The 16110-nt window shown below is 43.2% G+C and overlaps 1 protein-coding gene across 1 annotated transcript in view; it reads right to left on the bottom strand.

Annotated features, from left to right (window-relative positions):
- HEPHL1 (hephaestin like 1) overlaps positions 1-16110 on the bottom strand; it is a 33750-nt gene that overhangs the window by 1758 nt on the left and 15882 nt on the right. Inside the window, exons 9-19 of the mRNA XM_063150456.1 lie at positions 14259-14470; positions 13702-13852; positions 12410-12622; positions 9671-9884; positions 7973-8112; positions 6855-6995; positions 3732-3838; positions 3024-3246; positions 2140-2279; positions 1396-1555; positions 14-106 (exon numbers count right to left, since the gene is read on the bottom strand). Of these exons, the coding sequence (XP_063006526.1) occupies positions 14-106; positions 1396-1555; positions 2140-2279; positions 3024-3246; positions 3732-3838; positions 6855-6995; positions 7973-8112; positions 9671-9884; positions 12410-12622; positions 13702-13852; positions 14259-14470 (1794 nt within the window). The remainder of the gene's footprint in view (positions 1-13; positions 107-1395; positions 1556-2139; positions 2280-3023; positions 3247-3731; positions 3839-6854; positions 6996-7972; positions 8113-9670; positions 9885-12409; positions 12623-13701; positions 13853-14258; positions 14471-16110) is intronic.

The raw sequence follows: 16110 nt of genomic DNA, 5'->3' as shown, positions 1-16110 counted from the left end.
AAAAAATCTTTACCCTTTGCAGTGGTTTCATTTGTTGCAGTAGTTTTATTGTATGTTCCAGTTTTGTGTCCTCCTTCTGAAGGAACTTCCCACTCTCGTCGCCCTTCTCAGGGTGAAAAAAAGCACAGTTAAGTTGGAAACCTTAATAAATATTTTTTTGTCTTTTGAAAAATTAGAGTTGACTTTATTTCATTATTTCTACCTTGCTGATCTGAACAGAAATTGTGATTAGCTCATCACAACTGTTCCTCTGGGAAGCTCCATGGGCAACATTCCCCTTCTCTGTAGGCATCTCTTTTACTCCACTACTTACTGTGGTGATGGGACAAGGGGTAACTTTTAAACTGAAAGAGGGTAGATTTAGGTGGGACATAAGGAACACATTTTTTATGAGGGTGGTGAGGCACTGGCACAGGTTGCCCAGAGAAAGTGTGGATGCCCCATTCCTGGAAGCGTACAAGGCCAGGCTGGGTGGGGCCTTGAAGAACCTGGTCTAGTGGAAGGTGTCCCTGTCCATGGCATGGGGGATGGAACGAGATGATCTTTAAGGTTCCTTCCAACCCAAACCATTCCATGATTCAGTTCTGCATTTGCTTGTCCATTTGAAATCTCACAGCCCACATGAATATGTGTAATCAAATAAAATCATTATATCCAAGGAAGGAGTATTTTGGCTACATTTGGCATCTACATTTGTCATCATGCTGCTACAGGGTTATAGGTATGAGGTGTGCCTACTGGCACTGTTTCAACTCTTGTAGAGGAGTTTAGCCAGCACAGTGAGGACCTAGATGCTGGATCCAGATGTTTAGTGAAGTAATGTGATGTGGAGAGGCTCACAAAACACTTTCAGCTTCACTTACATGTGTTGGAAGAGACAAGCACCACTCAAAAAGTTTGTCAACTTTTCTTAGTCAAGAGATCACCTATTTCTTGGACAAGATGAACAACCATTTTCTGGAGCTCCTTTTATCCCAGCTGGTGTCTGCCTGTGCACGGAGGAGCCCAAACAGCTCTGCAAGTCATCAGGGCTCACAGGAAGGAACCAGCACCATGCCAGACTGTAAGCCCTCCTGCACAGTGAGGCAAAAAGGCTGAACAACAGCTTTGCAGATGTTTTCTGTGCCACCTTTAAAGGACAAATGGTCCCTAGGCTGCCACTGTCTCAGAAGGGCACTTGTGAAGCACCAACTGGTTTCAAGTTGCAGCAAAGTGCACCAAAGATTGCCATGTCACCAGGGGTGTTTGTCCTGTCTCTTATCACTGCTAACTGGCCATGGCAGTGCAGGTGCTTCCCACCAGTGCACAGGTGAGCTCTCTTCCTTTCGTCCCTGCCTTCCATCCAACTGTGCTGCAATACCACCTCTGAGTCCTGGGATGTTTCTGATACTGCACCTGATTTATTGATGGTGTAGGTTGTCTCCATGCCAGCATGGATGTGATCGGCCACGTGGCAGTGCAGAAGCCACGTCCCAGGGTTTTCTGCTACGAGTTCAACTGTCTGGAAAGTCCCAGGGAAAAGGTCATACACATCTCCTCTGTGGTCCTTATCTGTCTGTGGCAAAGCAAAACCAGAATTGTGAGAGTCATGCCTCAAATGCTCCCCCATGGGCACTGAAATATTCCAGTCAGCATTCCAGCTCCTTAAGGCAGATCAAATGCTTCTTGTACATTTCTAGTGAGCATTATTCAGAGAAACTGAGGTCTGTGGACACCTCTCATTGAATCCATCATAAAAAAGCAGACCCCTTCTGTTGACTTCAGCTTTTGGCTGAGCAAAGGTGTTTCTTTGAAATATTTTTCAGGTAGTCCTGCCAGTGGCAAACTGTCACAGCATAAAACCATACTCCAACCCGGCATAACTCTAATCTCCTCCCTGTATTTTCCCTCACACCTACGGGTAATCATATATTTTAACCCACCTAAGCATGTCCTCTACTAGGGTAATAGAAGCTTTGCAAGTATCTCATTTATTATGTATTTCCTTCAAATGCAAAACTCCCACCCACCTCAGCACCAGCCCAGGGCTCTGTGCCTAAGTGACAAAGCCAGGCTGGAAATATGGAATTTTTTTTGTTTGTTTTTCTCATAAATTTCCCATAACAATATAAAAGTTTTATTTTGATTTATTTTACCAACCTTGAAGATGAAGGTCTGTGCATGGAAGTGAACTGTGTGGATATCCACTTCATTGCCCATTCCTATCAAATACCAGTTTGTCCTATCACCTTCATTCATCGTTAGACCCAAGAGACTGTTGTAAATCTTCCCATTGATTGCTGGAAGAATGACAAAAATAGGAATGATTAATAATTGGCCAAGGTATGGGTGATTATAACCTCTACTTCAAGCATCCTTTGCACTTTGAGGGTAGAAGGAGTGTCCAGGCAGAGAGGGGACAGGCATGTGTGGTTAGGACAAGTGCTGTCCCCAGTGACCACTGCCACTGCAGGGAGACAGTCATGCTTTTGTTTCAGTTTCCAAATTGTGTAAGTATACATCAACAAACATTTTTTCTGTCTTACAGAGCATCAAGCTGGTTTTTTACTGGTTGAGATTGAACTCCTGAGCAAACTGGATTTATGCTGAGAAGCTACATGGAAAAAGAGGGAATAGAATTGTTGTCTAAAATGGGTACCAGCTGTAGAAAAAAATGTTTGCTTTGCCAGGGCTATGTGTGTTCCCATCCAGTCTATTCAGCCTGGCTCCTGGACTGGCTGTAAATACAGCCACAGTTTTAAAATATCATCCCTATGCTCATAAAAAACAAGCCTGGGAGGGACACAGCTCACAAATGACAAGGAAATCCTGGCAGGTCATTCTCTTCCCAAAAGTATAAGAGCAAACTATCTTGTTAGAAAAATATCTTGGCTGGGCCTTGTGAAATCTTTTTGTTTCCAGCATTTCAGTTTATGAAGTTGTCACATGGCTGGGTAACTGCAGGCTGAGTCCAATGTGTCCCTAAAAGGGCTGTGAAAAATAAACATCTTTCCTCTTGGCTGCTGCTGCGGAGTCCTGCATACCATGCTTGCTGTTGCCGTCTTCAAAGTTCTCAGTGGAATTAAAATCATCAGGATTCTTATGAAGGTATGTTTCAATATTTTCTTTCAAATACCAGGATTCATTTTCATCAAACACCATAAACAGAAGAGTAAATTCACGATCGATGTCTTTCCTCAGACCTCTTTCATCTAAAGTTCCTTTTCTGCAAACTACAAGAGGCCCAATCAGACCACTGTACGTGTCCTGAAATAAAATAAATATATGCATTACAGATTTTCAATTCATCCAGTTATGAAATAGATACAGATTAACTGAAGATTAAATTGCTTTTTCCTATCAGATGAGAAAAAATCAGTCTAATTAAAAACTTCTTTCTCTGTGTGTCTCTGTTAATTTACCAAAGCAATGACATCCAGTGGTCCCTTTCAATCTTACTCATTCTGTGATTCTGTGATTTTGTGTAATGTTTTGTCTTTACCCCAAATCCCCTCAACTGTTCTTTAAGGAGGAAATCACATTACTGTGGTGTATGCCTTGGGATTTCTGTAGCTTAAATTACCCAGGCATGTGCAACTGTTGGTAAAGAGTTCAAAGCATCTAGCTCTGTAAATGGTGTCTCTAGCCTGTGGCCCTCTCCCAGCTGAGAAGCAGGACCTTTCATAAACATTACACAATGCACGACACATTAGCCAAAGCAATGCAAGCTTTAATGGCCATTTCTGGGTTACCTTAACAAAATTTGCTGTTGAATAATAAACCCAAGTGATACAATTTGGATCTGTTTTGCCAGGACCGGATCGTTCCGGGACGTTCCACCTGTAGGTGTTTATTTCCCCTGAAACAGAGAGAGAACAATTTTACCTCGAGCAGCTAAGTATTAGAAGCTTTGAATGGTATCTAACTCAGACCTCCTATCCTTCTCATCAAAAAACTGTCTGCATCAAAACTACCTGTGGAAGCATGCAGCAATGGGATAGGGATATGATTCTGCCTTCCAGGAGGTCGGTGAGGTTCCAGTGGGGTTAGTGAGGGCAGATTGCTCCAGAAATAAAGATCTGCAAATGATTCTGACAAAAGTGGCATCCCACAGAAGGAAGTTTACAAACAGGACTCTTCATCTTTGGCAAAACCTGCAGTAATTCAATGACCTAGGCTGCTGATAATTAAGGTCAGATGAGGCATTGTGAGCCAAGCCCAGAAAATATTTCTTGGACCTTCTCAATTGAAGAGGACAAAAAGAAGTGGCAGTTGCCACTGGGATTTTGCAGAGGGTGCTGCAGAAGTGTGTCAGCTGTGGGCCTGGATAGGAGAGCTGGATATGTACCAACCTGCTGTCTGGGGGGAGCAGGGGGGTTCTTTCATCTTCCAGATAGGACCTTGCTCCACAGCAATTACCAGAGAATCTCTATCCCTCCTGAAATGTCATCATCTCTGCCACATCCTCCCTGAGCAGAAATTCCCTGGCCTCTGATTTTAAAAAAACTGTAACAAATGGATGAGAAAATGATCTATTTGAGTGAGGATCATTTCTCTGCACCGAACACAAACATCTGCATTCAGATGAAATGCCTATGCTGTGTTTCCCTGCTTTCCTTTTTTGCTGGTACTTCAGGAAAGGGTAGGAGACCAAGATGTGGTCAACACCTTACCCTTTTAAGTGGTGGAGAAATGTTGAACCAAGCAGTCTCTGTCCCAAAAGTCTTTCAGGGTGACAACAGCCAAGAGCATCGTGGGACATGCTGTGAGTCAGGTTAAAACCAGGAAATCACAGAACCATGGTTTTAGTACAGCTACAGCACAACAGCTGCCAATGGCTGTGAGCATCTAGGCAAGGAGATTTTTCAAGCTTAAAGGGTTGGGAAATGTCTGAGCCTAGTTCTTGTGTCACTGAGCCACTGCACTGTTCATGCATCATGCAGCAGTGGGTTTTAATTGTACAGTAGCAACCACAAAAACAAAAAAGTGATGACTTTCAACTCTCATACAATATGAGATGGGTCTCATAAGTATTGCAATATCATTTACTCTTACAGGATAAGCATCATGTCATGGAGACATTAAGACCATGTCATGGAGACATGGAGGCCAGGGAAATGTTTCTCATCCATCTGTATCTAACCTACATGTCATCACCTCTTTTTAGAAGGTGTGATCTGAGAAGGGAGGCTGGTTGTGGTCCTCCACCCCTTCCTTACTTTTTCCTCCTCAGCTCAGGATGTTTGGAGGCTGTAGATGGAAAAGAATCTCTACCCTATTTAAAGCTGACACATTTCAGAAGGCATTGAAGACTGATTTTTGAAGTTCAAATAAGGTATAACCCCTGAAAAAAGCGAAAATTTATGTTTTCTCCCTTTTTTCCTTCTGGGTAATTGGAAGAATGGCCTGGGAGAGAACAAAGCTAAGGCAGATGAGAGCTGGTCTAGCATAGGTTGCTATGGATATGCTTTCTGCATCTATTTAGCATGCCCCCCACAGTTTCTTAGGACCTGGCAGTGCTCTCAGGAGCACAGTTTGTCAGGATGCAAATCTGTCTGATGACTGATTTAGGATTTAGTAGAATTAGACAGTCTTTGGCAAGTTTGGGGTAAGCAGTCCAGCCTGGCCTAGGAAGAAAGACAGTGAGGATTTCTAGATGATGCTGGTGGGGACTGAGGTGCCCAGAAATTTTTCTTATTTCAGGGATTTCATTTCTATGTCAACTGCTCTTTCCAAACTCCTAAGGAAAAGTCAGTCCTTAGATCCTGTTGAGGAATGCTTTTGGCTTACTCTCAAACACAGTCACCTTCCCTCATCTAACTCATCCCAAGCCTGCTCCCATGTGGACGCAGGAGACATGACAGTAGTGTTCCCCTTGTTACATCTCAAACGCCAGCCTAATAGTGTCAACAACATCATGGAGCAAATTACAAAACGAAGGAATTGTATATAAACCAGTTCCTTTTCTTTCCCCTCCCCCACGTATTAACCTCAGGTATACATTCACCAAACGGCAGCAAGGCAGATGCTGGCTCACATTTGGGCATGAGTTTCTGTGTATTTGTATTTTACCAACACAGCTGCTCACAGGAAAGAAATTTCAGCTTGCAAAGAGCTTTATTACATCAAAATTTCTTTACATTTAATTTCACACTGGAGTTCACAAATGACGCCTAAAAAATTTGCATGGGTATTGGAAAGCAAAAGTGGGGACTGCTATGCCTGGGTTTGATTTCCTACTTAGAACATAAACCCAATAAAAAATTGAAGTTCAAAAAGTTAAACAGGAATTAAACAGGAATTTTTCTATATGAAAAACTATTATCTACTAGTTTTCTAGTTTTCCTCACTAGAAACTGAGGCATATTTGGTACACTTTTCAAAGGTTATGAATTCACATGACAGCTATGTGTGGCATTTTATGCACTACTCTGAATGCAAATGCCAATTCTCTGTAGCTTGAGAGAGGCAGAGTTAATATTAACATCTGCAATTCTTACCTCTGAATTTGAAAGTTTTTAAAACATTGTTAGAGTGTCAGTTTGGAGCCAAATGCAGCACTGGCTTACATTTCTCTTGCCGTGATTATGGGCCTGCTTCTCTCTCTTTTGGAGGTTTTACATTCCTGTTTCTACCCCTGATAGGAATGAAGGCTTATTCTTTGCCCAAACATGCTCACTTGGTCAAGAACCTACATGTCTAGAAACTCAGAACTGTAGCTGAATAAGCATTGAACATATTGTGCCTGGGAGAACATATAGATATGGGCAAGTTTGAAAGAGAGATTATCATTAATGTGCTAAAATGCTTTTATATACAGCCTTTGTAGCTCAAAGAAAAGAAGGGGGGGGGGAAAGAAAAAAAGGGAGCCTTACCAGGGAGGGTAATTGGTGTCTCAGGCTGTTCTTCACAACCAACCTCTTCTATACCATGTGCACTTACTGAGTAAGGCCTGCTGGCTTTGTTCTTAAATACGATCAGTACGGAGTCACCGACCTCGGCATGGAGTAGTGGCCCTGAATTCAAACAGGAGATGCCAGTGTTTAATGCTGCTTTTCTGAATTCAACAAACTTTCAATAGCTTGGCCTGGGAGTAGAGCCAAGGTCTCTATCAAAAGCATTGGGCTTTTCTATTCTTCCAGGAAAGCCATAGAAATTGTATTATCTCAGCTGATTAAAAGCTCCGTATGTACAAATAATCCCTTTTCAGTCAATGAAGAGAATTGTTCTCTCTGAAGACGGGTCTTTGAACAGCTGTTTTCTAAGGAAAACTCCTGAGGATGGCTTTTGAATCTTTCAAAATGTTATTGTCCTTCAGAAAAGGAAATTGTAAACATATTCCTGAGAAGGTTATCCTGAGGGAAGAGTATGAAACTGTATCAGGAGAGGCTTAGTTTTAGTATTAGGAAAAGGTTCTCCACCCAGGGGGTGGTTGGGCACTGGAACAGGCTCCCCAGAGAAGTGGACACAGCACCGAGCCTGACAGAGTTCAAGGAGTATTTGGACAGCACTGTCAGGCACAGGGTGTGAGTCATGCAGGGCCAGGAATTGGACGTTGATGATCTTCCAACTCATGATATTCTAAAACTCTATGACTATTTTATGACTAGTTGTTGCCTGCTTTTCACCCCATAAAAAACCTGAACTGATGGGTAAAATTATGTCTTGCCTATTGCAAACACAAATCCATCTCCTTAATATTATCTTAATCTGTTTACAAGAGTCTACCCCATGTTACAAGCTCTGAAGCTAAAGTGAATCCTGGAATTGCTATTATAGCACTCCTTAGGATACTCCTTATTCATGTTCAAGAATTAATTCTTTAATTTGGAAAGGATCTTTACACTATATAAATAGCATGTAAAATAACTGACACCTGGAATAAGCGTCACTGTTCCATATTTTCCATCTTAATAAAGCTAGAAAACATAGTTTTGGAAAGCAATCCTCTTTCTGAGCACAGCTTGGTCTGTGAGACATGAGAGCTACTTGCCCAGGATTTCCAAGTGTTCCTCCTCTTCTGTCCTCACTTTGCGCTGTGTGAAGTTGCCACTTGTGTACTCCCTGTAAACCACCTTCTTGTATTTTGAACCAATCAGGTCCTCTGCTTGGCCCAGAAAAACATGCCCATAGCTGCAAAATAAAATGCAATAAAAGCACTAAAGTGTACATAGCTGAAAGCTAGTAACTGTTGTGCTATTCACAACAGATTCAATGAGAATATACAGCTTGATCCAATGTGCTGATGGATGTGAAGGCCCTGAGAGATGCAAGAGGTTTTGAATAGCAAATAGCAAGAGTGGTAATCCTTACTGAATGCACACCCTCTTCAAACAGGTAAAGCTGAGGATAAGATGCACTCTCCAAGAATTTTGGGAACACAAATCCTTCACCAGAGCTGGAGTAGGGGTAAAGTGTGAGATGAGAGTGGTTTCAGCGGCCCTCTCCAGCAGCATTGTTCACTCCAATAACAGATACTGCCTGTCCCTGGAATCCTGAATCCTCCTATCATGATGGCTGCTTTTGCTATCTTGGCTATTAGCCACGGGAAGATGATAAACAAAGCTTGAAAACAAATGCGATCCATCATCTGAGATAAGAGGGAGCTGTTTTACCCTTCCCTCCTGCTGCTGTGCACTGCACAGGCTGGATGCTTTCCCAGCATGATGATAAAAGGAGAAATGTATTTTCATTCTGCACGGGGAAGAGGATGCTTTCCAGGTTTCCCTAGTGTGTGGCTGCTCCCATGGGATCCCAGAGGGCTGACTCGCCGGCAGAGGACACTCACAAGCCGCTGTGCAGCTGAGCCTTCACCCTCTCTGCGAGCAGCCGCCTCCTGGCAGCTCATCTCCGGGGTGCCCCTGGCAGGGGAGTAGCAAGGCTGGCTCACAATACACTAAATAAAACCAAAACACTGCCCCAGGGATACTGCTTACTGTATAGTGAGCTGTGTATGCAACAGCAGCGTTTGACAGCAGTGGAGTTTATGTTTTCTTTAAACTCACATCATCACCTGTGACTCTTCAGGTGTATTTTTTACAGACTCCTCTTCCTCTGTACAAGAAGCACTTTCACAGATGCTTTTCTAAGGTTTATTTTTGACATAAGTTCGTAATTGATTTCACCAGAGACCAGTCTATGCAATATGATCAGGAATGTGTATTTTTTTCACAAGTTTTTTATTCCTCACACAGTGGAGTGATTCAGTTGCAGGGTTACTTATGTTCTGATCTTCTCAGGGGATCTAGGGGCTACCATGCTGCAGGAAAGCAGACTCAGCACCCCCACCATGCATCTGCATTGCATTGCCTACAGGAGCTCACATCTGGAACAGGTGCCTTTCTCCTCTATGAAAACCAGAAGTCTGGGATTGCAAGGCTGGGAAGAGTAAGGGAGAGAAGAGGGTTGGGGGGCATCATTGTAAGGTTGAGCCAGGGCTGGAACACAAACTTGGAGGCCTTCTTGAATTCAACAGCATTACAAGACACTCTGAAATGAAAGCATTTGAAACTGGTGGCCATGAACTAGTCTAAACTGAGAGGCTGTGACTTTGTAAATACATTTTCTCATATTATGTTTGGCAAAGAGTTCCTCCTAAAAATACAAGGTTGGCATCATGAAATGGTGCTTCAAAGTTTCCCCTCCACTGTGAGTGTGTCTTGTGCCCACAACAGTTTTTTGGGTTGGGTACCTTTCCTCATAGCTGCTGATGTTGTAAACCTTTGGTGCTGAGCTCTTATTTGAGGCATAGTCCCACTCCACCTCCTCTGCAGCAATGTAATAGACCCTCATGGCTCCACGCTGCTGCTGGGCTCCGCTGGGGCTGCGGCAGCTGCTCACCTCGTAGAGATGCTTCATCCCACCAACAAAGTGATCAAAAGTCCTGCAAACCACTTTGAACGTGCCTGGAAAGAAAAGCACATGGCATTTAAGCAATTAAAAAACCTAAGAAGCATCTTGACAAATTAGGTCCTGTGTACATCTCTGATCTGTCCTCAGATAATTCTAATGTATAATGCTGTATGGAAAGTCAAGCAAGAGGATGTTTAAATAGAATGATAGAATATTCTAGGCTGGAAAAGACCTCCAAGATTATCAAGACAGCCATTAAGCCACTGCCAAGTGTACCACTAAACCATGTCCCTAAATGCCATCTCTACAATCTTTTAAAAACATACAGGGATTGTGACTCTACCACTTCCTAGGCAGCCTGCTCCAATGAACTAAAACTCCCTGATGAAACCTGAGGTTATTTCCTCTTTTTCTGTCACTTGGTACCCCTTGGGAGAGGAGACTAGCACCCAGGTAGTTACAGAGAGTGAGAACAACCCCTCTGAGCCTCCTTTTCTCCAGGCTGAACACTCCCTCAGCTGTTCCTCACCAGTCTTGTGCTCCAGACCCTTCTCCAGCCCTGTTGCCCTTCTCTGGACACTCTCCAGCCCCTCAATGTCCTTCTTGCAGTGAGGGGCCCAGAACTGGACACAGAATTGGAGGTGTAATCTCACCAGAGCTGAGTACAGGGGGACAGTCCCTGCCCTGCTCCTGCTGGCCACACCAGTGCTGATCCAGGCCAGGATGGCATTGGCCTTCTTGGCCACCTGGGCACACTCTGGATCATGTTCAGCTGCTGTTGTCCAGCACCTCCAGGTCCTCTTCTGCTGAGATGTTTCCCAGACACTCTGTCTGCAGTCTTTGGCATTACATGGGATTATTGTGAGCCAAGTGCAGGACCCAGCAGGACTTGACCTTGTTTTGCTCCATAGGAAAAAGCAGCCTGCTCCATCTTTGCTCAAAAATCACCATAAATTACTTCTAACTATTTGAGTTAGATCAGCTGGGCCAAGGAAACTCTGAAAAGCACTCAGATGTCTGGCAGCAGGAATAAGCTTGCCAGCAAGCCTCACTGCCAGCGAGCCCATGCTGCAGACATGCCCACGAGGAGCACAGGAAGAGGAGGAGGAAGCGCTCATTGCAAAACTCAGTGAAGGCATGGAGAAACAAGGGGTGTGTTTCAGAGGTGCTGGTTCCTTGTCCCTGAGCACAGAGCCACTTTACCAGCCTTCAGTGCAAGGGACTCTCCATGGAGCCCCTGCAGTTTGTCTGGTGTAATCAGGTTGAAGAAGGGCTCTGCAATACAGATACAGACCCACCGTAAAGGAATGCCTGCTTATAACCATTTATCTATTTGCACAGTTGAGATAAACTGGAACTTTCTGACCCTTTGCACTCCCTCCATGAAAGGCCAAGCCACCATGGGCCCTTTTTTTTGGTAGCTCTGGTGGTCAAAAATGGTAGTGATTGTGGGAGCATATTTTGGCATGTTCATGGGCAGAATTTGATATTTATACTCTCCTTCTCTCCTGCCCATTTACTCAAGCAGAAGCTGACTGTAATGTTTTCCTGTACAGCTCCACCTGCTAGCACTGTGTGAAGAAGGAAAGCACTTTCACAGCTGCTTTGTATGTGAGTCAGTGATATAATCAAAATTAAAAACATAGCTCTGTCCAGACTAGATCTCAGTCTATTTCTTGCACCTCAGAGGCAATAGTGATTAAAGAGATAAAATAATATGTAATTAAAATAAAATCACAAGCATTGACAATTGTAAAGATCTGATAATTCATTCAATTTATGTTATTGCTGGTAAAAGGTTAGCCAAAAATTAATAATCTCTTTGAATAATTGTTTTGTGTGAGATCTACAGTGCAGTTTGACAGATGGTGGAAATGTTTGGGATTTGTGTTAGAAAAATTTCAGTTGTCTTACAGCATCTGCAACAGAGGTCTAACCTGGCACATACACAACTCCAATGTACATTTCTATCAGGTGCCCTGGCCATGGATGGCCCCAGGATGGTACAACCCTGATGACTCTATTAATTTACACAGAGTTGCATCAATACAAAGCAAGCTAATGTTGTACTTTATATGACGAAGATTATTTGGTGTCTCCAGAAAACAACTCACACTCTCCTGGTTCGAAGTATGAATCACTGGATTACCCATGAGATTTAAAAGTACCTTTAATGTATAAGCTTCTGAAGAAACTCTTAAAGACTATTACTGAAAAGCTTTGTTGAAGTCCTAAAATACCTTAAATGATGCTGACTATCCACTTGGCAGTGAGTTTGCTTTTCTAAAAATGTCTGTTTGGAGAATTATAAAATTCTATGAGCATCATGTTAGCTATCTCTCTGCCTGCTGCTCTACCCTTCCCTAAGTCATTAAAGCCTCTGGTTTTTGGTGTACATGAATATGTACACCTTCCCAGAAAATTAATCCATAGCCTGAATTCTCAGCTATGCCAGGTCCCCAGTGTCTCTCTCCTGGCTTTCAGCCTCCTTGAGCAGAGCAGAGCATCTCACTGTCTGTTAATTTGGCTCACTGGTATCTGCAAGCGCCACACAACCAAAATCAGTTCATGAACATACCCACACGGTCTGGCTGCATTAGTGCTGTCCCTGATAAATGAGGGAACAAGGCCAGCCCATCCCTTGTTGTCCCTCTCAGGTCAATGGTGTTTCCTTGGAAATGAACCCCGTGCATGTCGTAGTGACTGCCCAGCCCAATGAGGTGCCAGGAGACCTTGTCATTCGTGCACATGGTCAGGCCTGGCAGATTGCCATACAAGTAGCCATTGACAGCTGGAGGAGAAGGAAAAAATCATGGTTAGCAGCAGATCCACAAGAATGCATTACAGAACCTCCTACCACCCACCTGGCCAAAGACTCACGACTCAGCAAGTCACTAAAGGGGCATTTTGTGAAGCAAAAGTAGGATTGGAGGACACCAAATTAACATCTAAGTGCTATTCCTATAAACTCAGAACTTCTACCTCTTTGGTTTTAGCCTGTAAAATCTTGTAATAGCTCTCTGCTATTGTGATGTAGCACTCCTCCTCTGAGCTTTTGAGTGTACCTCCCAGACACCAGCCAAGTGCACAAATTTGGTACCTCCTTTCAGCCTGGAGAATGCATAACCACATCATTAAGGCTATGGAGAGGGCCATAAAGAGTCTGAGTTACAAGGGCGTTATAAGGCAAAACTCCCTAATCCTCAAATTGTTCTCTGTGATCAATGTGTGAAAGATGCTATAAAAGAACAAAACTTCAGTATGGTAGTTCCATCTCATAGAAGAAGAATAAAATAGGTCCAGAAAGCCCCTGAGTTCTCTAAAAATATATATCTAAAGCAAAGGTAGGTTATGTGATTTGCTCAAGTTTGTCATCCCAGGGATACCTTGGAGGAGATCCGTGCTGAAGTCAGATACTTGCATCCAGAAATGATGTTGTAAAATATTTCTGGCCAATCCCCTAGTCTTTGTGTCTCCTCTTTTAGAGGTGGTCACTGCCCAGCAGGGCAGGTAGATTTTACTGCATGAGTCAGTGCCAAGACCAGCAGTGAAATTTAAAACACTAGTGAACATTGGCTTCTTCTGCACCTGTCTCTGGCATTATGCCTTTTTACAGAACTAAGTATTGTATCTAAAATCACTGCTCTGTTCCCTTTTTCCAAATGTATTTGTAGATGGATGCACTCATGGCCATTGTGACTGGAGTTTCAATGTGCACTCCAAGGGCATCAGGAGCTGGCCATAAGTTGACTGACAGCTTTCCAGCTCACTCTCCAGTGCAGTTCAGAAACCTATGAATGATAAAACCAACTCATCTTCCTAACATGATTGAATAAAAGATATCATTAACAGATATTAGATATTTTGTACCATGCATTTTGTTGGATTCCATGAAATCAGCATCATTTTCATCCACTTTTGTTGGATCTCCAGTAAAGGCTTCAATATTCTTGTTCAGATACCAGCTGTCATTCTCATCAAAGATTGAAAAGAGGAGGTAAAATTCTCTGTCTATTCCTTTCTGTAGAGGAGGGGGAAGACAAGACATAAAAAAAGACTATTCAATAGAAATGAATAGGTTTTTATAACAAAGCTTTCTTTTCCCTGAAGCCACTTTCATACTAAGTCTGCATAGAGACAGGAGTTGGCACCTTTTCATCAGCCAGAAGGATGAATAGAGTGTCCTTTACGGAGTGTGAAAAGAGTTATTATTTGCATGCAAAAGACAGAAAAGCTAAGAAAGAGCCAGGATATTAGGGAATGGTGATTTTGTCTTCTGAACCATCCCCTTAGATCAGCTTTTACCCTGAGGAGTAACATTTATTTAATCTCTGTAAGCAGAGCTGGGAACTGGGCAAATTGCCTGTATGGGAGCCCCCAGTGCACCACCCTGCTCTTAGGGACAAGCAGACATTCCCGTTGGGCACCTGTGTCCCGTCGTGATTCAGGGTGTTCTTCCGACAGACCAGCAAAGGTCCCACCAGGCCAGAGTTGGTGTCCTTGACAGCATCAGTGGCTGAGTAGTACAGGTAGGTCAGGCACGGGGGGTCACTCTCTGTTGGACCTCCATTTTCAGGCACCCTCCATTTGTATGTGAAGGTTTCACCTGGCTTGACGTGGGCTCCTGGCTTCAGGTAGCCTGGAGAGACAAAGTTGAGATGCACCAAGATTATAGGAAGGCTTTGTTTCCCTGACTACAAGAGTTAGATGGAAGTTGGGCATAGCTACAGATTTCTGCGGAGAAGCTCCCCCCCTGCCACCACAGCTGGAGCACCATCCCATAGTCTGGGCAGCTGTGCCATGGGAACATCTCATCCGAGGCCTGTGCCATGGGGACAACCAAGCCAATTCCCCGCAGAACAAGCTCATCTGCTCCACTCAGACACCTTCCGACGCTGCGTTGGATTATCTGGATTATATTCAATCAGACAAGACATGCAGAGCTCATCCTGGTGCTTAAATGGATTCCTCTAATGTTTGTAACTTACCTGCCCTATCATGGAATTCATCTGTGGCACAAACTCAGACTCTGCTTTTCATTAAGAACCAACAAATCAGTTACATTATTGAGTGGAGCTAGAGCTGTGGCTCTTTAGAAATTCAAAACAAATCTGATCCTGGTAATTGTTTGTTTTTGATTTTATAGCAATGCACAGGAGCCTTTGTCAGCATCTCCAGAGTGGATGATATTGTTCTTTGTTGGAGGCTACTTTTAAAGGATTTGGGCCATTGTCTGCTGCTATGCAAAGGGTGGATTTAGATTGTCTTTGACACTTAAGCACCCATTATCTATATTTTCTCAGCACACTCAGTGTCTAGTAATCCAAGAAAATCTTAGAAACTTAGACACAAGTGAAAATAGCAGTATTGCATCTGAGCATAGCTATTTGCTGCAAACTGCAATAGAAAACAGACTATAGCTTGCACAGTATCCAATACTACTGGATTCATCCTGCAACAGTTCTCAATGAGGCAGACATTGACTTGGAGTCAAAAGCCCTCTGAGACTAACAAGTGCCAAATGCAACATGCAAGGGTATTTCCTGAGAGCGCTGAAAAAAACCCCATATATCTGCAGATATCTCTAGATGTAAGTATTTTTATTTACAGTATTTCACATGAGTAAGCTGCACTAGACATGCTCTGAAAAATTATTTACCCTCAGCATAAGCTTACAGGCTCTGCATGTATACCTACAGGATTTCTGCATGTATACACCTGTAGATAGATGAAATGGAAATCCATGGCACAAGAGTTAAAAGGAGAGAAGAAGGGGCAGGCAGATTATTTATGAATCTAGAGTCAGGTTTCTCTCTAAAGACCCAGAGGAGTGCCAGCTCACCTGGCTGCTGAATTGCAGTTTTGGGTAGATTTTGCTACGCACAGAAGTGTGCAGTGCTGAAGGGCACTGCTACCAGGGACTGATAAATGAAATCCCAACAGCTCTGCAAGCAGGAAGCTGCACTTCCATTGGAGAATTATCTCTGACATGGGTGGCATTAGGATCTGTGCAGATAACTCCAAGGCTGAACTCAAGCCAGTTGCTTTTTATGTTTTGCCTCCTGGTGAATTTGTTGAGTTACAAGGTCAGGAACAAGAGACAACAATTTAATAAAGCCTTTTGCATTGATCTTGTTGTATGATGAGTTTTACATGTTGACCTAATTCTCTCTCGGCACAATTTTCAAAAGAGGGATTATGTCCCATGAGTTTCTTTTGATGCGTTGTAGTGGAAACAAAGCATTTTAGACAACAAGAAAAGTACGTTCCTCTTCAGTG

The sequence above is a fragment of the Melospiza melodia genome, chromosome 2, assembly GCF_035770615.1.
Source record: "Melospiza melodia melodia isolate bMelMel2 chromosome 2, bMelMel2.pri, whole genome shotgun sequence".
In the NCBI taxonomy this organism is placed as follows: domain Eukaryota; kingdom Metazoa; phylum Chordata; class Aves; order Passeriformes; family Passerellidae; genus Melospiza; species Melospiza melodia.
This window is presented reverse-complemented; position numbering and strand designations above follow the sequence as displayed.